Source organism: Heloderma suspectum, chromosome 5, assembly GCF_057233095.1.
Source record: "Heloderma suspectum isolate Gila_16-S chromosome 5, 16-S_ref, whole genome shotgun sequence".
Taxonomy (NCBI): domain Eukaryota; kingdom Metazoa; phylum Chordata; class Lepidosauria; order Squamata; family Helodermatidae; genus Heloderma; species Heloderma suspectum.
This window is the reverse complement of record NC_139462.1, coordinates 172,824,121-172,849,969: the sequence shown is the minus strand read 5'-3', so window position 1 is coordinate 172,849,969 and position 25,849 is coordinate 172,824,121. Positions and strand designations below refer to the sequence as shown.

General features: G+C 41.9%; 1 protein-coding gene across 5 annotated transcripts in view; it reads right to left on the bottom strand.

Annotated features, from left to right (window-relative positions):
- The window catches only part of ZNF385D (zinc finger protein 385D), a 253,440-nt gene that overhangs the window by 154,669 nt on the left and 72,922 nt on the right, over positions 1 to 25,849 (bottom strand). For 2 of the 5 annotated variants that reach the window (XM_084858341.1, XM_084858344.1), the window contains one exon: positions 15,549 to 15,650. The exons of 1 other annotated variant lie outside the window; for it this stretch is intronic. In XM_084858341.1, coding sequence (XP_084714467.1) covers positions 15,549 to 15,650 — 102 coding nt within the window. Of the gene's footprint in view, positions 1 to 15,512; positions 15,651 to 25,849 lie in introns of all 5 variants that reach the window. 2 more of the 5 variants (XM_084858340.1, XM_084858342.1) reach the window with 1 other exon arrangement.

Genomic DNA, 25,849 nt, shown 5'->3' with positions numbered 1-25,849 from the left:
AGATTCAGAACTGTACTTTCATGTATACTGACAAGAGCACCTTGGACTTGCTCCTCTTCACGGTTGCAACCTGCTTGTTCACTTGCCTCTTTGCTCTGCCCCAGACAATGGTGGTAGTGAGAAGGACGAGCAGTGGATGCCACTGCCTACTTGCTCACTGGCTCTCTGCCTATCAAGCAAGCAAGGGGTAGCAATGCTAAGAGAGAAGACGAGGAGCAATTTCAGCTGGTGATAATGCTGGGGAGAAGACAGACTCACTAGGGAGGGGTCCCATGGAGGGTGTCTTGCCCCAAGGGCACTCAAAAACCTGGAGCACTACATGTTATGCTCAAGGGGTTGGATTCAGATTTAATCATACTTAGAGTAGACCCAATGAAATCAGGACTCACTTAAATTTGGATCCAACACAATATATGTGGGCAAACAGAGCCTAACATCAGAAGGCTAGAGTGGCTCAGGCAGAGTGTGGATTGACCAGTCTCCTTCCTGCTGCCCTACCACACCTTATATACAGTTTATTGTACCTGTAGGAAAGGGTTAAAGTTTTGCAGAAATGATCAGAATTAGGAAAACAAGATGACCATTTTTAACTTGCTAAACCAAATATTAACAATTGTTATTGCTAAAAGAACAGAGTTTTATTGACATTTTTTAAACAGAAGTGAGAATATACATCTTTTAGGGGACAGATAAAAAGACTACAGTGAGTTCCTTTCCTCTGTTGGAAGGTGTTCTTCCATCAAAGCAAGACTCCTTCTGTCCAAGAAAGAGGGCCTTTGATTCCAACACCCCAATCTGTATAAACTTTATAAAAATGTCTCAGTGGAAGTTAAAACCTCTCATTTAACACTTAATTTGAAATGTTCTTTTTGTAAATATCTGCTTTTGGAAGCAACAATTAATCTATTCAAAGGACCACTGAAATCAAAAAGGATCTGCTTCCCCCTACAGTAGAAATACAAATAAATCTGAACTAGACAAAAATAAACAAGTGAAAGTGCTAAGGATAATTTCTGAACAGCTTTCTTCAAGAACAATAAAAATAAGTAAGTGGTTAGTTCCTGCTCAACATCTTACTCCTAATCAAAGGAATTTAACCTGAGATGCAATACTAAAAACAGTATTTTGTAGGGGAAAACACATTCTTCTCTGTATCACTTCATTCAAAAGTATTAGATTATAATTTTTGCAAGAAACATGTAACCATCTGTTTTTCTTGCTCTGCACCTTCCAATGAGATGGATGGAAATTTAATATGAGAGGTGTTCCTTGAAACACAATATCTCTGTTAGGATAAATGATACTCCAGTCTTATATAAAACAATTGCTAAAACTACATATCTTGCAGCCATGTCCTTTTTTTCTTTTTCTTTTTACTCTAGAGTAGGCACCATGATCTGGATTAGGACCCTTGCATTGGGGGGCGGGGAGAATAGGGGGGCTTTTAAGATCTGGATTGAGGCCCCCACACCTACTCTAGACTAGAGTAAAAAAAATTAAAAGTAGAAGACAAAGCTGCTAGGTACGGATTTAAAGTAATGCATGTTTCAGCCCTATGTGGCTAGCAAACGGGAGCAGTGACAGCAGCAGAGTACTAGCTCCTGTTCCTCATCACCAGATATCTCCCACTGTGTCAAGGGACTTCACATCAGAACAAATCTCTGGGTTGCCAGTCTAGCAAACCTGAAGGTAATAAGTTAGACAAAGCAGTTATTTTTTCACTTTAATGTTTCACTTGAAGTGTAACTCACATGTTTGAAATGTAAATGTCAGGAATTGCCTTGGCAAGAATTTTTTTTTCTATGCCTGATGGCTTTTGCCTTTCACATCTTAGTGTTAGGACTGTATATGTAACTTCTTTGAAGTCAGCTTGGGGGTTTGGATGGGCCCATCCAATGGTTGCCTGAAAAATATCACTTGTCACAGAGTTAAAATGGCTGACATTATTATTTTGACACTGCTTGCTTTGCAAAGGTAGTACACATGGTAGTTTACTTTATACAGATGTCAGAGTAGTAACAAGGGGCATAATTACTGAATCTAAACCTTTCTCCTAAGTTGCCTTCAGTTTACTAGATTTACCCAAAACACCAGTATAACTAGTGGTTAGATGGGTTTTCCCCACATTGGCTCAGTGGAGACATAATACTGACTGACTGTTTACCATAATTTACATTGTTTACACCCCTCCATTATGGGTAGTATTTATTGAGTTCTTTGTTTTGATGAAAATACTGGTTTGTGTTAACCATGATTAAGGTCAGTGCAGATATACCATTAAACCATGGCTAAAGGCAACAAGGGAAGGCAGGGGGGAATTTGTGTTGCTGAAATGAGGGGAAGGAAGTATACACTCTCAAGATTGGTTTATAGTTTTTCAAGATTGATTTACAATTCACAAAACAATTTTAGAAGTAACAAAGTGATTAATGATGTGATTAGCTGTTCATATCTGTCAATTTCATGTTCATGTTTAACTACATGTAAAAGAATGCACGGCATTGTTTGTAAATAAGATTTTTCTAGGCATAAGGTGGTGGGAAACTGAGGGACATAATGAACCTTTCTATGACAACAGGCTGTAAGCTAGTGTTGAGAACATTTTTTTAAATGCAAATGCAAATTTGTATTTATGGTTTGGTTTCTGTAAGATGTAAAACATCAAAATGTATGAACGATCAACTTTCACATTCATTATTAAATGCATATCAAATTCATTGTTCAATCCATGTCAGTTTAATATTTTCAAATATCAAATGCTACTGAACTTTTTCAGTAGTTGACAGTCAACCACAGCCAAATGCTTAATATAATTGTATGTCAACCAAAAAATTCTAAATACCATTGCATGTCTACTGTTATTGCATAGGAACAGTTAAGAACTGTCAAAAATGAAATACTCTTTTTGTCACATGTCAAACACATTCAAATACTAAATAAATTGCATTTTGACATCAATTGATGTCAAATACTGAAATTAGATTTAATATAAATAAATATCAGATATCACTGCCTTGTTGTGGCGAAGGGGCTTGCGTAACTCAGTGAAGCCATAAGCTATGCCGTGCAGGGCCACCCAAGACGGACAGGTCATGGTGGAGAGTTCTGACAAAATGTGGTCCACTGGAGAAGGAAATGGCAACCCACTCCAGTATTCTTGCCAAGAAAACCCCATGGAACGTATCACAAGGCTAAAAGAGATGACGCCAGAAGATGAGCCCCTCAGGTCGGAAGGTGTCCAATATACTACTGGGGAAGAGCAGAGGGAATTTCCAAGTAGCGCCAGAAAGAGTGAAGCGGCTGGGCCAAAGCCAAAAGGACACTCGGCTGTGGATGTGTCTGGTGCTGAAAAGAAAGTCCGATGCTGTAAAGAACAATATTGTTTAGGAACCTGGAATGTAAGATCAATGAATCAAGGTAAGCTGGAGCTGGTCAAACATGAGATGGCAAGATTGAACATCGACATCTTGGGAATCAGCGAACTAAAATGGACAGGCATGGGTGAATTTAATTCAGGTGACCATTATATCTACTACTGTGGGCAAGAATCCCTTAGAAGAAATGGAGTAGCACTCATAGTCAAGAAAAGGGTGGGAAAAGCAGTCCTGGGGTACAATCTCAAAAACGATAGAATGATCTCAGTACAAATCCAAGGCAAACCATTCAACAGCACAGTAATTCAAGTCTATGCTCAGTGATAAATGTTAGATAACATAGGTGCCTAACCCTAACAATTAACTATAAGTGACAACAATTCAGGTAAAATTTTTCACTGTACAGACAAGTCTCCAAACACTCTTTCTTCTTCTCTATGCACAATCTTGGTTTTTGCTTTTAATTTGTTGATGTGAAGAGATGGAAAATGGCATCAAAAGTACCTATTTAATTGTCTTCTACTTTAGCATTTTATAGTAACATATACTAGTGTAGTAGCCATATTTAAGGCCAGACTGAGGGGTCTTATATTTCTGCAACGTTAGTATAGTTTAGCAACAGATCAGCAATGAAGAAACTGCCCTTTGTCAGCAAGCTTGATTGCACAACCTAGTCATGCCTGTAACATTTTGCTTACTGCAGGCTGTAACCATGTCTTAAGATAGAACATCCTGTGGCCCACTTCCTGTACTGTAAACAACTGTGCTAACTGCAAAACCACGAAAGAGGGGACGGGAGAAAGGGTCGCATGTATGTCATCATTACTATAAAAGAAATGTGTAACCATAGTTCAGGGCTTCTGGCTCTTTGGAAACGATTCCAGCCTTAAGCCCGCGCGTTAAATAAAGAAGCTCTCATTTTCCTTCACTCCGTGGTCTCTCTGACTTTGATTTCTGCTACATAAATGGTGCCGTGACTCGGATGTGGCAGCTCTAAGCCAGACAGGTGGCACTTGCCTGCTCTTCTTCGCCGCACCAGGAGGGAGACCTCGGCGCACATTTTCCCTTCTTGGCGCCACCGACCTTTTTGTCGGGTGAACGGGAGACCGCTTGCGCCGGGATCTCCTGAACGGCTGTGAGCATCAAGGGAACCCCTGCGAGCGGAGAAAGGAATTTGAGCCCTGCCTGTATCGCAGCTGAAAATTGCGTTGAAACCCACATTGGAAGCCTTCAGGAAAAAGGCAAGTATATGAGAAAAGAGGGCCCCGCCTTTAGGGAGAAAGGCCACTGGGCAGAAAAAAAAAGAGGGCCCCGCCTTATGAAAAAGGTCAGTGTTGGTGGTATACGTATACAAAAGAACCTACTCCTTGCGAGTAGAAGGGGGGCCTGATCACACCCCCGAGTGGGCGCCAGTACCCAGCACGCCAGTACTCAAGTACTCAGTAGGAAGCTGGGGAAGCCGTTTTTCGCTCTGGTACAAAGTGGGAAAAGTGGGTGGCAGGGACATATGGATGTAGTGGAGAGAATGATGACTGTGTGAGTGGCTACTGCGGTTTCTGAAGCATACCGTTGACCGTCCGGGTGCCCAGACCAGTAGCAAAGTGCGTGGTGTATAAAATCCTCTTGTGTCGGCCAGTGAGACCCCTTACTCACTGACCAATCCCTATTCCCTAATTGTGTCTGTTTTCAATTTAGGAGGGAGGATATGGGTGGAGGGGGAAGCAAACCTTGCACCCCCTTGGGATGTATGTTAAAGAATTTTAAGAAGGGTTTCAGTGGAGATTATGGTGACCCCCCCATGACTCCACAACGGTTGCGAACCTTGTGTGAAGTAGAGTGGCCGTCTTTTGGTGTGGGATGGCCCACTGAAGGCTCTTTAGATCTTAGCTCAATTAGTCGTGTATATGCCATTGTGGTAGAGGAGCCTGGGCATCCAGACCAATTTCCCTACATTGACTCATGGGATTCTGTGGTCCGCACCTCTCCCCCCTGGCTTAAGAAATGCTTAGAAACCCAGGCCAAAATTTTAGTGCTTAGAAAGGAAAAGATAGCCAATAAAATGCAACCAGTGTTAGACGCCCCAAATGAAGACTTAACAGAGCTAACGGCGTTGCCACCCGCCTATGCCCCACTCCCACCGCGGGCCCATGTCACCGTGAGGCCGCCGCGTCAAAACACAGGAGTTCCTGAGCCTATGTCGTCTCCCCGGCCTCCCCGCAGAAACCGTACCATAGCCCCACGTTTCGATTTGGAACTGTCACCATCGCCTTCAAGCCTAGCAGGCAATAATTCGCCGCTTTCAACTACTGCCCCCAACTCCCCCATGATGCCTGCAGAGACGTCTATTTCTGTAGGGTCTGAAGGTTCTCTTTTATCGCCTCAAACAGCGTTAAGTAAGGAAACTGAAGAACTGGAAAGTTTAAGGAATTGGGCTGCAGATTTAGTAAAATCAGCAAATGCCCTTAAGAAAAGATGTTTGTTCCAACAAAGTGACGAAGAGAGCTCACCTACTGTTCGTCAGTCGGAAAACGAAGCTCAACTTTTATTTCCCCTGAGGCAAGTAACCCAGATGGTGCATAACCCGGACCCAGAGGCAGAGGCGCATTATATTCCAGTTCAAGCTTATACCTATGCGCCTTTTACAACCTCAGACTTATTAAATTGGAAAACCCATTATGCCTCCTATACTACAAAACCTCATGAGTTAGTAGAGCTATGCTCTAGTATTATGGCCTCGCATATGCCCAATTGGCAAGATTGCCAACAGCTTCTATTGACATTATTCACCACAGAAGAAAGGCGACGAATCCATCAACAGGTAGAGCGTATTGCCTTAGAAAGGGCTCCTGAAAACCATGTAAACCCCCAAGGATGGATGAGAGAAAGAGTGCCCTTAGAGAATCCCCATTGGGATCCAAATACCCCTGCGGGATTAGAGCGTCTTACCCAGTATCAAACCCTGCTGTTGCAGGCTATGAGGGCGGGTATGAAGAAGTCTATAAATATGACCAAAGTCTCCGAAGTGCTGCAAGGCGCAACCGAAGCCCCTGGAGAGTATTTAGAACGCCTCTTAGATGCATATCGCCAGTATACCCCCCTCGACCCCGAAGCCCCAGATAACCTGAAGGTAGTCAACATGGCTTTCGTAGCCCAAAGTTACAAGGACATCCGGAAAAAGCTTCAAAAGTTGACTGGGTTTGCAGGAAAAAATTTGACAGAACTCTTAGAAGTTGCTCAGAAAGTGTATGTGAATCGAGACCAAGAAGAAAAGAAAGAGAAAGAGAAGAGAATGGTTAAAAAGGCAGAACTACTAGCTGCCGCACTAGTAGGGCCACAAACTGGAGAAAGAGGCAGGGGAAGAGGCAGAGGGCAAAGAGGACGTGGAAGAGGAAGAAGAGAACTTTTGAGGAGAAATCAGTGTGCACAGTGTGGAAAAGATGGACATTGGTGGCGTGAGTGTCAAGGTGGACCATCAATGTACCAAGAAGGGAATCAAGGAGAATACCAAGGGCGAGCAGGGGGGCAGCCAAGCTGGCAGCCTAATAATTGGCAGAGGCAAGGAGAGTCCACAGAGAGATATGAGATGAATCCTTTCACGGGGATGGCCGTGACAGAAAGTCTCGAATAGGACAGACCGGGCCCCCTTCATCTTGGCCCCGGGGAGCCCTTGGTCACCGCCACTGTTGGGGGCCGAAATATTAATTTTATGATAGACACCGGAGCGGCCTCCTCTGTAATAACCTACCCAGTGGCACCCCTCACCCATCAAAAGGTACGAGTAGTAGGGGCGACTGGAGTAGTAGAGGAAAGGCATTTGTTACAACAAAGGACTTGTCAGCTTGGGAGCCATATAGTAAAGCATCAGTTTTTATATCTGCCCGAGTGTCCAATGCCATTATTAGGACGAGATTTGTTATCAAAATTAAGGGCCCAAATATCCTTTGAAGAAGACGGAACAGCGACTGTAGCCTTTCGGCAGCCTCAGAAGGGCAAGCTTTTGACACTCACTTATCCGCAAGAGGAAGAGTGGAGACTACATTGGACCATGCCAGTTCTTGATGAAGAGCCATGGCAAGCCTTTCAGGTGCCTGGAGTATGGGCGGAAGATAACCCTCCAGGAATGGCCAGATGTGTGCCTCCAGTTGTAGTTGAGTTAAAACCAGGAGCAATACCAGTACATGTGCGACAGTATCCACTGCCACGCCAGGCGATACTAGGAATACAGAAGCACCTAGATCGTCTACTAAAATATGGGATACTCCGAGAATGTCAGTCACCGTGGAATACACCCCTTCTGCCAGTGAAGAAGCCCGGCACTGAAGAATACCGTCCAGTGCAAGACCTGAGGATGGTCAACCAAGCAACCGTGACAATACATCCAGTCGTCCCAAATCCCTATGTCTTGCTAGGATTAATTCCATCCGAAGCTACTCATTTTACTATTTTAGACCTGAAAGATGCTTTCTTCTGCATCCGACTGGCCCCCACAAGTCAAGCTATCTTTGCATTTCAGTGGGAAGATCAACTGACAGGGAGAAAAACCCAATTAACTTGGTGTCGTTTACCACAAGGTTTTAAAAACTCCCCTACGTTGTTTGGGACTGCCCTAAGTCAAGACCTTCAAAATTTCCATTCGGAACCGGGAAAAAGAGTTCTGTTGCAGTACGTAGATGATTTGCTTCTTGCAGCATCATCGGAACTTGAGTGTTGGCAAGGGACACGAGAATTGTTACACCTTTTGTGGGAACGGGGATACAAAGTGTCCCGGAAAAAGGCGCAGCTATGTAAAACCCAGGTGCGATATCTAGGGTTTATAGTGTCTCAACATCAGCGAGAATTGGGCCCCGAACGAAAAGAGACTGTGTGTGCCTTGCCTGAGCCGGCCACTAGAAAACAAGTGCGAGAGTTTCTGGGGGCCGCTGGATTCTGTAGAATTTGGATTCCTAACTTCGCTGTCATGTGCAAGCCCTTGTATGAAGCTACTAAAGGCCCCGAGACGGCACCGTTTCAGTGGGAAGAGTCCCAGAAAAAAGCTTTCAAAAATATTAAAACAGCACTACTCCAAGCGCCAGATCTAGGACTGCCTGATGTGACTAAGCCTTTTCTACTGTATGTGCACGAGCGAGACAATGTAGCTGTAGGAGTACTAACACAGAAGCTAGGCTCCTGGCAGCGACCTGTTGCATATTTATCTAAGCAATTAGACCCGGTCGCAAAAGGCTGGCCAGCATGTTTAAAGGCCATTGCAGCAACAGCCCTCTTAGTCCAAGAAGCAGATAAATTGTCAATGGGACAAGAATTAACTGTTCGAGTTCCACATGCAGTACTCACTCTGATGGAATACAAGGGGAATTATTGGTTCACCAATGAGCGCATGACCAAATACCAAGCCATGCTCTGTGAGAACCCGCGTATCAAGTTAGAAGTGTCATCCAACTTAAATCCAGCTACGTTACTACCAATAGCGCCAGGAAGTCAGCCCGAACACGACTGCATCAAAACTATGGATGAAGTTTACTCCAGCCGTCCAGACTTGCGTGATAGTCCTTGGCCACACCCAGATGTCACTTATTTTACCGATGGAAGCAGTTTTGTCCAAAATGGAAAAAGGTATGCCGGCTATGCAATAGTAACAAACGACAAAGTCATTGAGGCCAATCCCTTGCCTGTAGGAACCTCAGCCCAAAGAGCAGAATTAATTGCTCTTATTCGAGCTCTCACATTAGCCGCTAGACTTACCGTCAATATTTACACGGACTCCAAGTATGCCTTCACTACCCTCCACGCCCATGGAGCATTGTATCGTGAAAAAGGATTAATAAATTCAGTTGGCCAAGGTCTCAAAAACGTTGCAGAAATATCTGCTTTATTAGATGCTGTATGGCACCCTAAACAAGTAGCGGTAATGCATTGCCGCGGACATCAAAAAGGGACCAGCGATGTAGCAAAAGGAAATAGATGGGCAGATCAAGTAGCAAAACAGGCTGCCCTCCAAAAGGGACAAAATATAGAAAGAGAAGAAGTAACAGTCATAGCAACTCCGCTGTTCCAAGTCAACTTGGCGGATATGTGTCCAGCATATACTCCAGAAGAAGATCAGATGGCTGTTAATTCCCTCCAAGCTAAAAAAACAGCCAAAAAGTGGTGGGAGTTGCCAGATGGACGAATCTATGTACCTCATCGGCTCGCTTGGAGTATTGTACAAATGGCACACAAAGCTACTCATTTAGGAAAAACTGCCCTGGCAGCCTTGCTACAGAAGCAAGTTTACATCAATGGCATGCACGGCCTTGCCAATTCAGCGTCTGCGCGATGTGTAGAATGTTCCAAAAATAATCCAAGACAAGGAAAAGGGCCTCCACCAGGAATTCAGCAATATGGTTCTCTCCCTTTTGAAGCCCTAGTGGTCGATTTCACCGACATGCCCAAAGCAGGACATTATCGCCACTTATTAGTTTTTGTATGTACTTATACCAAATGGGTAGAAGCCTATCCCACCCGGACTGAAAAAGCTAGAGAAGTTATAAGGGCCTTAATGAGGGACATTATCCCTAGACATGGCCTACCTCTATTCATTGGATCTGATAATGGTCCTGCTTTTATTGACAAAATATTACAAGAAATTAACTCGTTACTTGGCATTCAATGGAAACTCCATTGTGCTTACCGTCCGCAAAGTTCTGGACAAGTAGAGAGGATGAATCGAACCCTTAAGACCCACTTAGCCAAGTTATGTCAAGAAACTAAGAGAAAATGGACAGAAATGTTGCCCTTAGCTCTGTTTAGAATTCGCTGTACCCCTCACAAAATTACTGGTTTGTCCCCTTTTGAGTTAATGTACGGCAGGCCTCCTCAAATATTAGTTGGGTTAAGAGGAGACCTACAAGAACTAGCGAATGTCAGTCTAAGGCAAGAAATTCAAGCACTGGGCAAAGTTCTCCAGGATCAACGCCGGTTTGTCTTGGAGAACCGACCCCCAATTCCCATTACAGAAATTCATCCCTTCCAACCAGGGGACGAGGTGTGGATCAAAGAATGGAGAGATGACCCTCTGATTCCCAAATGGAAAGGACCAAATACTGTTATACTTTCCACCCCTACAGCTGTAAAAGTAGCTGGAATTAAGCCCTGGATACACTGGACGCGAGTCAAGAGGGCAAGGGAGGGGGAATGGACTATAAACAGGAATCCTGAAAATCCTTTAAAGATCACTTTGAAAAAACAGTAAGAAGATTCAGACTAGACCCTACTGTGGACACACCGGGAGACTGTCCACCCAGCGTACGGTCAGATCTGCAACTGGAGAATTGAAAAAGGGGACTAGGCCTTACTGCAGCTAACCAGGGAATTAGCTGTCCAGCGTACGGTCAGATCCCAAGAAGATCAAGTATGGGTGCTGCTAAGCTAGTAATATTAGTAGTAGTAAATTATGTTTCTCTAACAGCATGTAGAAAAGGGGGACCTGGTGTAGATAAAAGAGAGGTTCTAGAAAGTGATGTCCCAAATTTCTTGCCTGATATAAAAGAGAAAAAGAAATTCCCACAAGGCGGTGTCTTTAAAGAAGAAGGTCTGCCCCAAAAGTTAGCTGAAAACTATTGGCTACACTTAGCTAACATCACTGGAATCACCCACTTCTGCCTCCCAAAGAACCTACCCACCAGTAAGCTCATTAGCACATGTCTAATACCTGTCTGTAGACAACCTGATAAAATAGAAATTAGGGGTTATACTACAGATTTGTCTTATTCTCATAATCCTTCATGGGGTACTGTCTCAAAAACTCTACCCCCTGCAGAGTTCTATTTAAACACCCCTATTGTCGCCGCTACAAATGCTACGTGTGCACGAATGATTAATTGTAAAAAAAGATGTAAAATTGTCCCTGGTCCATCCATAAATTGCAAAACAGTTCAGGATATTCCCTTTAATTTTGCACATGTACTTTTACCTGATGGATGGTTTTGGACCTGTGGTTCCCGTACGTGGTCATTTATTCCAGCCAACTTGTCCGACAGCCAACCATGTTGCCTCAGTCGCCTAGCCCCTTTTCTTCCCCCTTGGCCGATAAAGAAAGCCCATCACCGACAACGTCGAGCTTTAAAGCTGACTGAAGATTGTAATAGCCATTTGCGACTTTACTCCGATTCAGAAAAGCTGGCATTAGCAGTATCATTAGTTGGGATTGGGGGGCTAGCCTTAGAAAATGGTCTAGAGGTTAACCGGTTGGCCTGTGCCATGGCAAAAAGTATAAACGCCACCTCACAAGCTCTGTCCTTGCTCAATAAAGAATTCCATGACCTAAGAGGTGCCGTGCTAGAAAACAGGGCTGGTATAGATTACCTCTACCTCCTTCATCATTTAGGTTGTGAAACCCATCAGAACCTCTGTTGTTTCAATTTATCTGACAATAGCAATGCTATAGATAAACAAATCAACAGACTGCACCAAATTGTGGCCGATATCACAATAGGGAAAAATGATTGGCTTGACTGGCTGACCTCTTGGATTCCAAATCTTAATTGGCTCAAGGCGGCATTTGTTCTAATTCTGCCTGTAGTGTTAATGGGAATACTGTTATGTCTCTGTATCCCCTGGTTTATACGTTGCCTGAAAAATATGCTGAATGCCTTAACCTCAAAGACTGCTGCCCGCTATATGCTGTTAGCACTGCAAGATATAAAATAACCTAGGTTGCTGAGAAATGCTATAATTGTAAGGAAAATTATGCATTTAAGGGGGGAATGTAGTAGCCATATTTAAGGCCAGACTGAGGGGTCTTATATTTCTGCAACATTAGTATAGTTTAGCAACAGATCAGCAATGAAGAAACTGCCCTTTGTCAGCAAGCTTGATTGCACAACCTAGTCATGCCTGTAACATTTTGCTTACTGCAGGCTCTAACCATGTCTTAAGATAGAACATCCTGTGGCCCACTTCCTGTACTGTAAACAACTGTGCTAACTGCAAAACCACGAAAGAGGGGACGGGAGAAAGGGTCGCATGTATGTCATCATTACTATAAAAGAAATGTGTAACCATAGTTCAGGGCTTCTGGCTCTTTGGAAACGATTCCAGCCTTAAGCCCGCGCGTTAAATAAAGAAGCTCTCATTTTCCTTCACTCCGTGGTCTCTCTGACTTTGATTTCTGCTACACTAGCTCCAACCCAGCAATGCTGGCATGCACAGGGGATATTGAATGTACACACAGAGCTAAGCATAACCAAGAGCTATTTCATTCACTTCATTGTTAGGGGCATGCGATTTCTGGGCAGAATCCAATGCTGCCCTGTGTGAGTGGACAGCCTTGCTACTTCTAGTCTGCAAGCGGCCCCTACTACTTGCAGAATGGTGATTTAGTGCTTCCGGAGGTAAGCCCCCAAATGAGCAGCAATGCTTGTTTCTGGAAGTGGACAGGTTGGCAGAGCTCGCATAAGGGAACTCCATCGACCTGCCCCCTTCCAGAAACGAGAGTTTCCGCTCATCTGGGGGTATCTGGGAGCACTAATTGCCATTACACAAGCAGTAGGGGTCACTTATGTTATGGATCGGAAGTGGAAGGGCTGGCCATGCACAGACCAGAATTGGTGGCCAGCTCCACTAGGGGATGTGCAGCATTGGATTCTGCCTAATATATCAATTTCATTTGTACGTTCCACCTTCTCACTGTTTTGTATCTGGTTAGAATCTTAGCTTGAAGGCAATAGAAAGACACACACACACACACACACACACACACACACAAATCAATTCCCATGAGCAGTCAGGTCTGGGGTTTCAGAGCTTCTTTCATGCTTTGAATCATCACTACAATATTTTGAATTAATATTTTAAAAGGTGTTGGCTATCTGTTTCAGAAAACAGCCAACCTTGCTCTGAGGAAAGTCCATATACACAGAGAAGCATGATTTGCCTGTAGCTTAGCTACAAGTGATACTAAATGAAATCAGACAGCTGGAGCAGCTGTCAGGCTTATGGTATACCTGTAGCCACTTCTGAGTGATGCTTTCTAAGTCATGGGCATGGCTCCTGCAATTTATGCTATGTCTAAAATCATGTGTAAACTACGCACACACATTGATTCAATAAGAAAGTGCTTCCCAGATTATCAGCAGGTCCAAGCCTTTCTTGTGAGTAGAAAGACATATGCATTCTTCCTAGGCAACAGCACCATGGTTTCCATGGAGAGGGTACTGGAGCCAACAGCAGCAATATGGTGGCTTATACATGCAGCAGGTATAAAATGTAGGGCCCTATACCATCTGAATTTTGTGGGGTGTCTCTCTAAAACAACGGGGATGATCTGCATGGCAAATGGTGCTACTCATTGTGGCTCCTGCACCATACTGAAGTTTCTAGGTGATTGCCAAATGGGGGAAGGGGTATTTTGGAATACTATAGAAAAAAATGAGAACCAATGGAAGAGATCCTTATTTGTTTTTTCCCTGTATCTCCTTTTTAATTTATTTTTTGCTTTTTTTAGGCAATTCCTCTTGTTTATTCCAAGTATAGGGGTCAAGTATGATCAAGTATACAGACCAAGCATGAGGGGTGAATCCATAATCAAAGGTGCTCAGTGGTAAGGGCACAGCACCATAAACAGACAGCTGGGATCTCACTGATGACCATACTGGGATTGAAAGGAATTTTCCCCACACATCATGTGGGAAATGTAGCCTGGAGGTTTGCCTTTCCTGTGCCAGTCTGATTGCTTGAGTCACTGAAAGGATCTAGATCAGGGCTGGGCAACTTGTAGCCCTCCAAATGATGAGGATAATGGGAGCTGCAATTCTGGAGGGCTATAAGGTTGCTCACCCGATCTAGATGATTAGCCTCAGCTTAATTTTAATATCCTTCTGCAAGCAATCAGTTCAGACCTCTGGCAAAAGTTATCTGTCCCTTTCCCAGCAGCTGCTGGGCACAGAGGGAGGGGGAGATGCGGAGGCCTCACTCATGTTTTGGTGCAGCCCCGCCTACCATTGGTTTCAGCAAAGCTCATGGCCAGCATGCAGCCTCCAACTGTTGGGGCCCAACAGATTATCCCCAAAGTAACATGGACTGACAAAAAAAAGACAAAGCTTCCACATCCTGGCCTAGATTGATTTTCCAGAAGCTGGTGAATAATTCTATCTCATTGATGGGGGGGTTGCACTAGATTGATTTTTGGCCCTTCCTGCTCTGTAATCTTATATGCCAACTCTAATATTAAAATTAAAATTAATAATAATAATAGTAATAGGCAAGTCCAGAATGTGTTCCTTGGATTCTTTTAAAAATTGTAATCCCAGTCATGTTTATCATAAGGAGCTAGTCCTCTAGAATGCTCCTTTTTAACCTCTTTTGAAGCAGAAATTTAGTCCGCCCTGAATTTCACTGATTCCCCAAAGTTCTAGCATTTTGCGGAAAAGAGAAAAATTCTTTACATTCTCTCTCTGCATATCATTAATTATTTTATGATATAATAATATGATAGGCATCAAATCAGCCCTGAATATGCATTATGGACCTTTTTTCCCTTTTGTTTCTGACTTACATTGGCCTTGTAGTTCAGTTATTTTGACACAGATTAGTTCAGCACATAAAACATGGCAGCTGCTTACTCAAAGAACCTTGCATTAATAAATCATTATAAAATACATTATAAAATATATTAGCAATAAATTCTCAGCAGATTATGTTCCATTAAAAGGGCAGCTTGCTCTAGAGAATTCAGTTTAAGGCAGGTGTGCGAAATCTTTTCAACCCAGCTTCTTCTGAGTAGAGCAGTACTGCTTTGAACAAAGCAAGAAACCCCATTACCTCTAGGTGTTCTCAGCTGTAAATGTTGGAGGCTATTGAAATCTCTGCAGAAGCATAGCTTCCTTGTCCCTTATGCAGACCAAGCACTACCAATGATAAGGGAATGGCATCAGTAATATTTTTTCCCCTTCAGTTGACAGGTCAGTAGGTTTATTGATCAGGAATCTGACTTTTTTCATGGAGAAAATAATTAACTTCTAGGAATTCATCACCACAGGATGTTGTGATGGCCACTGTCACAGAAGGCTTTTAAAAGGGTTAGACAAGTTGATGGAAAATGGATCTATCAATGACTATTAGACTTAACAATAGCTAAGAATTGTTCAGAGGAAGCAGACTTACTTCTCCAATCAGTAGACTTCCATAGTTAGTCCCTACCTCTTTTGAATCTTCTCTACCCAGAGCCATCCCTGGCACTTTTTTGGACATAACTGAGTTGCAGAACTGTGGCCAAGAGATGTGCATGTTCTTGTTCTGAAACTATACAGAAAAGGAAGAAAAGTTGGAACACAAATTCCTGAAACCCTGTAACACAGTGAATGCAAAAATCTACATCATGAGAATTCATGTTTACTCCTACTAATTATTATCTGGAGAGTATTTGAATAAACTAGGATGTATAGTCTGATCAAATGTACCTTCATATAGAAAATATAGCACATCTTATACGACATACAACTTCTATGGCATTTCCACAATCCTTTCTTCAATGCTGTAGTGCACTCCAGATTATTTCTTGGAATTAAAACCATCTGGTATTTTTTTTGCTTGAGATGCTCACTTAAGACGTCTCCAAAATATTTCCTTGTTTTATAAGCATTTCTTTCTCTGAAAGAAGCACTCTAACAAAGCTTTGTTTTGACAATAACATATGACAAAAATACAGCACTCCATGCTTTCAATGCACTTCTGGGAGAATGTCAGAAACATGCCATTTATCTCCCTCTCTGTAATGATTGTTTGAAGAAGAGTAACTTAAAACTGAGAGTTATTCATCTCTGTTATATAACTGTGAAGAGGTTCCCCCCCCCCCACAACTTCTCAGCTCATCTTGTGAAGGGCGGGGGGAGTGCCAGGGCGAGGAAAGAGGCAGTTTTTTGGCATTACAACTACAACCGCAAGACTTTGGGCATGTTGTCACCTTGTATAATAGTTATTGTATAATACTTAAATACCACTCCAATATTCTAGTATGTGATTCCTTGTTAAGATAATTTCATACACTAGACTTAAAAATGAAATTCTACTTTGATGCAAATATTATTGACGATGTCCACCTTCCCGCCCCACCCCCAACTATACCTGAAAATAAACATAGCTAGCTATAGCTGTCTTAAAAATTAAATATATATCTCAGGTGAAATGGTATGCCTAGGTTTAGAGGGCTGTAGAGCATAAAATTGATTTATATGTTAACAACTGAAACAATATGTTCACTGACTATCCAGTGCATTCCCAGGATCAGCTTCAATAATCTGTACCTAACACCACATCTATTTTATAAGCCCTTGATGCTGAAGTATTCATTCATTCATTAAAAATATTTAAAAACTACCCATCAATGAATGGATTCCAGCATGGTATACAATAGACATTTGTTGTTGTTGTTCAGTCGTTCAGTCGTGTCCGACTCTTAAACAACATACAGATAGGTAGGTTTGGGGAGTCCATTGGTAGATGATTATGATCATCTTGGAAACACTTTAATGGCCAAAATGTTCATCTCTGAACATGATGCACAGCAGTTATAATGGATAAGGAGCTATGTTGAGACTACAGATCTGTTTTGTGCCTCTCCTTTTTAATTATGTTAAATAATGAAAAGGCCCATTTTGTGAGCACATTTTTGAACATACAATTTTTTGGATCTAAACATGTCTAAGCCTTTCTCTCCTGCCCTCCCACAGAGAAAGGAGAGTCAGAACATTGCTTTGTGTCTTAAATGAAAGTTCCTTGGACTGGCACACTCAGCAGTTGTACAGCAAAGCTGTAGCTGAGAAGGATAAACACAACCGTGGCTATAAAAATAAAATATACTGAACAAATAAAACACTCTCGCACACACTTGCTTGAAATTGGCTCTTTTTCAATTGTTAGGCTGGTTTTCTTGAAACCACATTCTGTAATAGACACCTGTCTCCTATAAATACATAATAGTGTCAGGCAGATACATTCCATGAAAAGGGTGTCCAGTTTTATGATAATTGAAGTTGCTTGCAATTGCTTTGAATTTATCTTCTTTAAATATGCGTGATCAGAATCACAAACCATGTTCCAAATACACCTTTGACTGTGCATTGTACCTCACCACTGGTACAAAAATTGAACTACATTGGTCTTCATTTGTTGCTTAGCAGTAGTAGAAGTAGTAGTAGCAGCAGCTTCCTTTGTATATCACCATTATTATTACCAAGACAAACACATTATTTCCCTCCTCCATAGTTTTCAGCTAATAAGTTTCTAATAGACAGAAAAATACTTAGCAGCTGAAATGAAATTAATTGAGAGGGCTTGGTATTTAAACACTACAATTTCTAGAATCTGAAATTAAAAAATCAGGATTTAAACTTGGAGCAGGTGTTTAGTTTGAGTTTGGATTTGAAACTTGGATGTAAGTGGCAAATAGATTTACAGTGAAATATTGACCATCCCTATCTTGGGAAAAATACTGGGGTATTTTTGTGGGGTAGAAGGAATGAGAAATAAAAAGAACCACTCATTCGATGCACTGAAAAGTGCATTGCATGGTGCACACAAACAAGGCAGCACACAGTCTTTCAAATTTGCTATTATGATTGTAGAACTGTCATGGGGGGAAAACAGAACCATTATTGAGCATTTCTGGAATAATCAAATAAGAGAGTAAAGTTTTTCTGCTGGTCCTGAAAATGCCTAATAATTATGTGTGATGGTCATCTGAGTGCATTCAGACTCCACAATTGTTTCTTCTTTACGCTAGTTTTTCTCATCTCTACACACACACACATACACACACACACTCACACACACACACACACACACACACACACTTCCTTGGTATAAAATTAGGCACAGACTACATTCCAGACCCCTAGGGTACCTGCCCTGCAGACACCTTCCATGGTACCATCCAAGCTCAGTTTCTTGGCCAAGTGACTTGTCTCTAAGCCTCATCAGTTTGCTTTCTGTGAAATGGGTGTTGGCACAGAAAACTGGGTTCAGATGCATGATTTTGTAGCTCAGACTACACATTTATCTTGTACTTAGGTTCTTGGGCACATTACTTTTATTTTAGCCTCACCACTTTGTCTTTGGGAAATGGGTGTCTTGTGACCCACCATGGCAGCCATTTTGTGAGAGCACCTATAGCACTCTCAAAATTCTAAATGTGCCCACTGGCCCAAAAAATTTGGGGACACCTGCTGAATCCAGTAATCAAAGATCACACTACTTCTTGCATTATACTGAAGTTGATGAACAATTTCCTCCCTTTGTTGGCAAGGAGTGGAAGGTATTATCGAGCTCATCAGACAAGAGCAAGTGTGGGTTTCTCCTTTTCTAGTTTGTACTATTTTCAAATAATTGCAAGACATTTTTTTAAACATGCATCCTACTCCTGGGAGAAGATCAGGGAACAAGCCCTATATTCTATAGATAGCCCCAAATCAAGATCTTATTAAAGGCAAATGCTGCACTGAAACTAGGGATGCCACCAAAATGTGAAATTAGGCGATTTGTGGGTAACATCTGTAATGTTCGTAATGCCTGTACTGGTAGCAAACTCAGATGGCTGTCTAATGAGTTTTGGTATTTTCATTATTCAAGCTGAGGTTGTTTACAACTGCTTGGCTGGCCTGCATGACTAAAGCAACAAAACTCTCCTATTTCTGCGCGTGTCCTGATGTTGGTTCATTGAACACTTTACTTTCTGAAGAAAATGTAAACATCCCACTTGCAACGTCCATGTTCTTGGAATGATGTCACTCTAACCCTTTAGTTACAGTTTTCCAAAACAGTCACTGTAAAAGTCTGAATCTGAAATCCTTCAACAAACCAGTCACTTTTGAAATAACATCCATTTAAGTTGGTATGCACCCCTTGTTCAACATTTCTTTTGCACTTGCGGCTTGGTCTCCTTTCTGTATTGGGCTACTCAACTGAGGCAACTTCTCTTCAGTATCAGCCCCCCCCCCCCCGCCCCATTCTTGTTTGGTAAGTTTACTTTAGATCTGGTTTTAGCAGGTAGCACTGTGAGGGGATACTGGAAGGGGAATCCAAGGAGGAGGATGGGAGGGAGTAGCGCAGCCCAGGGAGGTTGGCAAGATGATGAGAGATCCGGGCTTTGGCAGATGGAGGTGCATCTTCAGCTCCTACTGATGCCGCTTATGCCAGAGCCGCTCACACCAGCTCTCATGGCCCCATACCGACTGCAGGGCTCGGGAAAATAGCCAATCAGAGAGCGGGACATAATAGTGACATAGATGCACTTCGTTGACACACATATGCAACAATTCATATATATATATATATATATATATACACAACAAGATTTCGAAATATTGGAGATTTCTGCGGGAGAAAGTTCACCTATCACTCACTGAAACCATGGAGATAGATACATAGTAGTTTTCGATCCTCAATTTTTATTTTTATTTTTGAGGGGAACATTTCCAAATTTGCTTGATATTGCATTCATGTGACCTTTCATTTTAGCTCCTGTTCTTAGTACATACATTTTGTACTTTTATAAATTTAACTCTTGTTCACAAAGTAGATTACACTGTTGGAGATGGTAATATTTAGAGGATTTGGCTAGCACAACATCCATTTAATTGAACGAGAACTTGTACTGCTGAGGCAGTTTAAAAGTGGCAATGTTAGCAGCAACCTAAATAGCATTTTCAAAGTGAGTTGCCAGCACTCAGTACCCAAAAATCCCACTGGTTTTCATCAATGCTTATAATTGCTAGGCACTTAGACACTTTGAACATTTACTCTGTGCTGTTTATTGGGAATTTCATATTTATTTCTTTGGGTATATTTGCTTTTCCCAAATTCAATATATTCAAGACCACACCAATTGCTTGCTCCTTTGTGCTGGAGTACAGAAAAGCAACTTCCTGAGAAGCTGTTTCTATTATTCTTTTCAAGATTTTTTTCATTCTTTTTGTACATGTAACTCTCTTTTGAAAGCAAAAACTTTACAAAAATATCCAGAGCTCTATTTGTGCAATTTTGAGATAAGTTGAACAATAAATGGAATAATTTCATATTTTTGCCTCTGGAGATTAGACAAAAAAAAAAAAAAAGAATTAGGTTTAAAGTCAACATTCCTCCAATAAAAACAATGAACAGATTGGGTAGAAGGAGACGGAAAAAAGTTTCTTCCAAATGTGTCACATTGCTTTCACTTCCCTGCAATACCAAATAGTCTGGCTTACGTTTCAGCAGGTTTTCTCCTCTCTTTTCCCTTAAACTATGGCTGAGCACATATACAACTCATTTTATGGTTTTGTAAGGAATCATGTAATTTACCACCTGAGCATTCATAAATATAACATATGTCACTCAAGCACTTATTAAACCACTATAAATAATTTTACAGTACTGTTTCAGTCAACATCGTGATTTACAACCACCACCCCTTTAATCTTCACAACAGTATCAGGAGGCATGTTTTGATGCCTTTGAGTGATTCAGGGTGCAATCCAATGGGGATAGCCAGCTGCCTCCGAACTCAGAGGCGAGCGACTATCCAGTGCAGAGTGGGTGGTGCATGGAGTGGATCTTCTCCTCCGTGTTCTGGCCACCCTGGATTAGCAGCTAGATGGGCCAATTTCAGCTGTCTAGCCAGGACAGGTCAGAGTGGGGGTTGGGGAGGCCACAGCACATAGGAAGCATGGTAATGATGCTTCTGCCATCCCCTCCCCAAGGAACGCCCCCTTTTCCCTTGCTTCGCACTGTTGTTACAAGCACGGAGGCGGGGACAAACTGCACCTCTTACAAGGTGACAGGGGCAGGGAAGTGGTTTTCTGGGAACTGAAAAATCCTATGGCTGTCTAGCTGCTGCCTAGCAACCATGGGGTTGCGTCCTCAGATTTCTTAACTGATATAACTAGGAATGCCATATTTCTGACAGAACAAAAAAGTCTTGTATATTTGTACATGTCAATGCGTGTAAATATGCACGTAAATACATCAAGAACTGGCTGATTTTAAAACTTAAACACGACTACTATCCTGTCCTGGAAGGGCAGGGCCCACAGTGTATGCTGGACTCTGAGGTGATTGACCTAGTTTGCAAAGACATCTTATAGACATACATCAGGGAGTGGGAAGCAAGGCAGTAGTCAGTAGGCTGACAGAAACAGGTGGCAGAATGGCTGTGGCGAAAGGTCACATGTTATATATCTAGCATCAACCTTAAGGAAAGCTTCTGTAAGTTATTATTTAGATGGTACTTAACCCAAGCATGTCTTAATCACATTTACAGAACTATAAATAACGTTAGCCAGCATGCAGACCGATCTCATATTTTTTTTTAATCTTGCCCTAAAATTCAGAAGTTTGGGCAAGAAATAATAAAAGAACTTGATTTGATCATGGGTTGTGGATTACTGCAACAGCCATTAGTATTACAATGTGGATACAGTAAAGATCTGGTCTTAGCTGATGATATGGAAATGGTTCAATATTTACTATCAGCAGCTCGGTTAACCATATCCTGTAATTGGAAAAAGCACTAGCCCTGACCTTAGATGAATGGCTGATCGAAACATGTAGTGTCTATGGTAAAAACTACAAATTTGATCAGAGGGAGGGAGGGCAGACAGTCATATGATTCTTTCATTGAAAAATGGACCTCTTTTATTATGTTTTGGTCTAATAAAGTGCAAGAAAGTGTCAATCCACATTCTTTATTAGGGGTACTATGAGGCTGTATAGACTGCACTTTATATCTGACCAACAGCTATTTTTTTATTTGTATAATGGAATATGAATGATTTATCATTTGCTAATTCTTTGTTTGATTCAATACTTGTAATATTTGTAAAAACTTTTGTCTGGAAAATAAAATATTTTTTTTAAAAAAAGAAACAGGTGGAAGAATATCAAGTAGAAAAATTTAAATATACAGAAACCAGGAAAGAACTTAAGTTGAAAGGACGTAAAGGCACTGAAGGCACTCTAGTTTGCCACAAACATTGAAGCCACTCAGAAGAAACTAAGTGGGAGCCATAGAAGATCCACATACTGACAAAGAAGCAGATTTAGATTGTTGACTTGAGTGTTCTGTTGGCATTGGAGACAAACTCTGATCCTTCTCCTAAAGAAATACAGGTTATTACTACAGAGATTGGGTTTGACCAAGGCTGTGGCTGCAAGACATCTGAAACTCTTTTCTCTGGACCTGTATTTGTATATGCCCCCTTGGATTCCTAGTCACATTTTGAAGCCAGAATAATGAAAACTATTTCCAATCTGATTGGGACAGCTCCTAGCATTATAAGAATCTCTGCCATCCACCGCTAGCCAAAGCAGGGAGGTATGCCAAAACAGGGTCATCATATAAAGAGAGGCAGAAAAGGAAATCATGAGCACTCTGTCACCACATTTTAACTGCTTTGAATTGTGTATGTTTTAATTCTGTTGTAACTCACCTTGAGTCTTTTGGGGGTGGGGGCTAAGAAATCCTAATAATAATAGTAATAGTAATAATAATAATAATGTACAAGGGAAAAAAATAACATAAGCCCTGTTGCATCATCTCAAAAATTTAGAAATAACCAGAGCCGGCCACATGACCATGGAAGCGTCTTCGGACAGCACTGGCTCTTCGGCTTAGAAATGGAGATGAGCACCACACCCTAGAGTTGGACACGACTGGTTGGGGACACATTTACCTTTACTTTTTATGGGTAAAGGAGCTGAGGAACCTTATGATGAAGATGAAAGAAGAAAGTGCAAAAGCTGGGTTGCAATTAAACCTCAAAAACCCCCAAGATTATGGCAACCAGCTTGATTGATAACTGGCAAATAGAGGGAGAAAACGTGGAGGCAATGACAGACTTGGTATTTCTAGGTGCAAAGATTACTGCAGATGCTGACTGCAGCCAGGAAATCAGAAGACGTGTACTTCTTGGGAGGAGAGCAATGACAAATCTTGATAAAATAGTGAACAGCAGAGACATCACACTGACAACAAAGGTCTGCATAGTTCAAGCAATGGTATTCCCTGTAGTAACCTATGGCTGTGAGAGGTGGACCATAAGGAAGGCTGAGCGAAGGAAGATGCTTTTGAACTGTGGTGTTGGAGGAAAATTCTGAGAGTGCCTTGGACTGCAAGACGATCAAACCAGTCCATACTCCAGGAAATAAAGCCAGACTGTTCACTTGAGGGAATGATATTAAAGGCAAAACTGAAGTACTGTGGCCACATAATGAGAAGACAGGATACCCTGGAGAAGATGCTGGTGCTAGGGAAAGTGGAAGGCAAAAGGAAGAGGGGCCGACCAAGGGCAAGGTGGAGGGATGATATTCTGGAAGTGACAGACTAGACCTTGGGGGAACTGGGGGTGGCGACGGCCGACAGGAAGCTCTGGCGTGGGCTGGTCCATGAAGTCACGAAGAGTCGGAAGTGACTGAACGAATAAACAACAACGTGGGTAAAGACAGGCATACAGTGTGGTGGAAGACATTTTCTGCCCTAAAAACAGTAAATATGTCTGAATACAGTGAATGATCTGGTTCAGTTGTAACAACCTCAGTCCATGAGCCTCATGCCCAGGTGCTCCATCCTCATTCCTACCCTTCCAATACATCCACCTTTGAGGAAGAGATGGTGGTTCATTAAACCATAGTTTCCCATTATGTCCAAAATATAAAACTGTGGTTTAATGCTGCTTCAAAATCAGATCCAACCCTGATGCGATATCCTAGTTTGTAACCAGCCTTTAAACCGCAGTTTTCCAGTATGGATATCAAAGGAAACTACAAACTTAAAGTTAGGCATGTGAGAAGAGGAAGAAAGGAAAGGAGCAAGCACGTGACCATTTTCAGTCTGATAAGCCAAGATAAACAACTTGGGACCAGGATACCTGAGAGAGCGCCTTCTCCCTTACCAACCTACCCAATCACTGAGGTCATCAGAGGGCATACTCCTGGGGGCTCCACATGGACCCATGGCCCGACTGGAGTGCATCCAGAAAAGAATCTTCAGTGCGGTGGCTCCTGTCCTATGGAACCCCCTGCCTCTGGAGGTCAGGCAGGTGCCAACACTGGGTTGTTTTCAGCATCTCCTGAAAACAGTTCTTTTTCCAGGAAGCTTTCCTTGATTACCCAGCCTTGGTTTTCCTTGATTAACCAGCACTCTGTTATTTAAGGAATAATCGTAATTTCATGTTTCTTCTTTTATCTCCTGTTCATTTTATCTCTTGTTCACTGCTCCAGAAGATGTTTCGATGTGCAGTGGTATACAAATATTGTAAATTAATCGGAATTAATTAATTCCAAGATCATTACATCTAAACTAGGAAAATGCACATTCAAACTACATCCACCACACTATAGAATGTCTGCTTATCTTCATCCTAAATTCTCTCTCTCTTTCTCTCTCTGGATTTTCTCTATTGTACTTATTTTGGTTTCCTTTTTTCCCATCCTTTGGGTATTTCTCTTTCATGTTACCTTACGTCTCCAATGCCACTCTGTTCTTTTGCTGCAGTCTGTTGGGTAACACAGCTATGATTAGATCTGGCAGTGTTCCTTTCACTTACTCTTGTCATTTTAAAACCTTCGCAATGACCAGTAGAGTTTCTTTGAGTCAAGTAGTTCTACAGCTATGGTGGGGACCTTTTATTTTATTTATTACATTTTTATCCTTCAAGGAGCTGAGCGCAGCCCCTCTTCTTTTATCCTAAGAACTCCGCGAGGTAGGTTGGTCTGAGAGACAAAGAGGGAGACTTGCTTGAGTTCATGAGTGAGCTTCAGAGCTGAGTGGAGGTTTGAACACAGGTCTTCCCAGTCATTCAACACTCCAGCCATTATGCTACATTGGCTCTCCTTGAATCTAATTATTATTAGAAGACTAATAGCAGTTTTAATACATTGAATTTTTCTGTACAGGTGGCCTCCATCTATCTTTGTAACAAACCAAACATTCTGTTACTCTGTCATTGAGTAGCAAGCCTTTTAAACAAGTTCCTTAGAAACTAGAAGGACTTTCTGTAAGTCCAGATATCTGTAAGTTCAGATATTTATGATCAGTGAATGCATTTCATTTTGAAGCAGCATGCTATTTGGGTTCATTCTGCATGCCAGAGACTATCAAAGCTATCATTTCAATTATGTCATCAGCTCTTGAAATAATATTGAACCACATCTGAATACTATTGCTAGAAGAACACACCTGAATTATTCTTTATAAATAAATCTTCAAAATATCCTATTGTTTGTATTCCATGGCTATGAGATGGAACGACCTTATGTAAATGCCACCACATCAGTTTCTCTCACAGGTGTAGCCAAATTGCTTTTCTATAAATGTCATTGCAATGATTACTTTTTCTTTTTGAAACTATGCTTGGAAGCCACAGTAGCAAAATCTTAACATTGCATCTAGTGGAAAATATAAATGGGGCATATACAGAACACTACATGTGGTTCTATTGATACAGAATGTTCATTAATAGTGTCCTGTG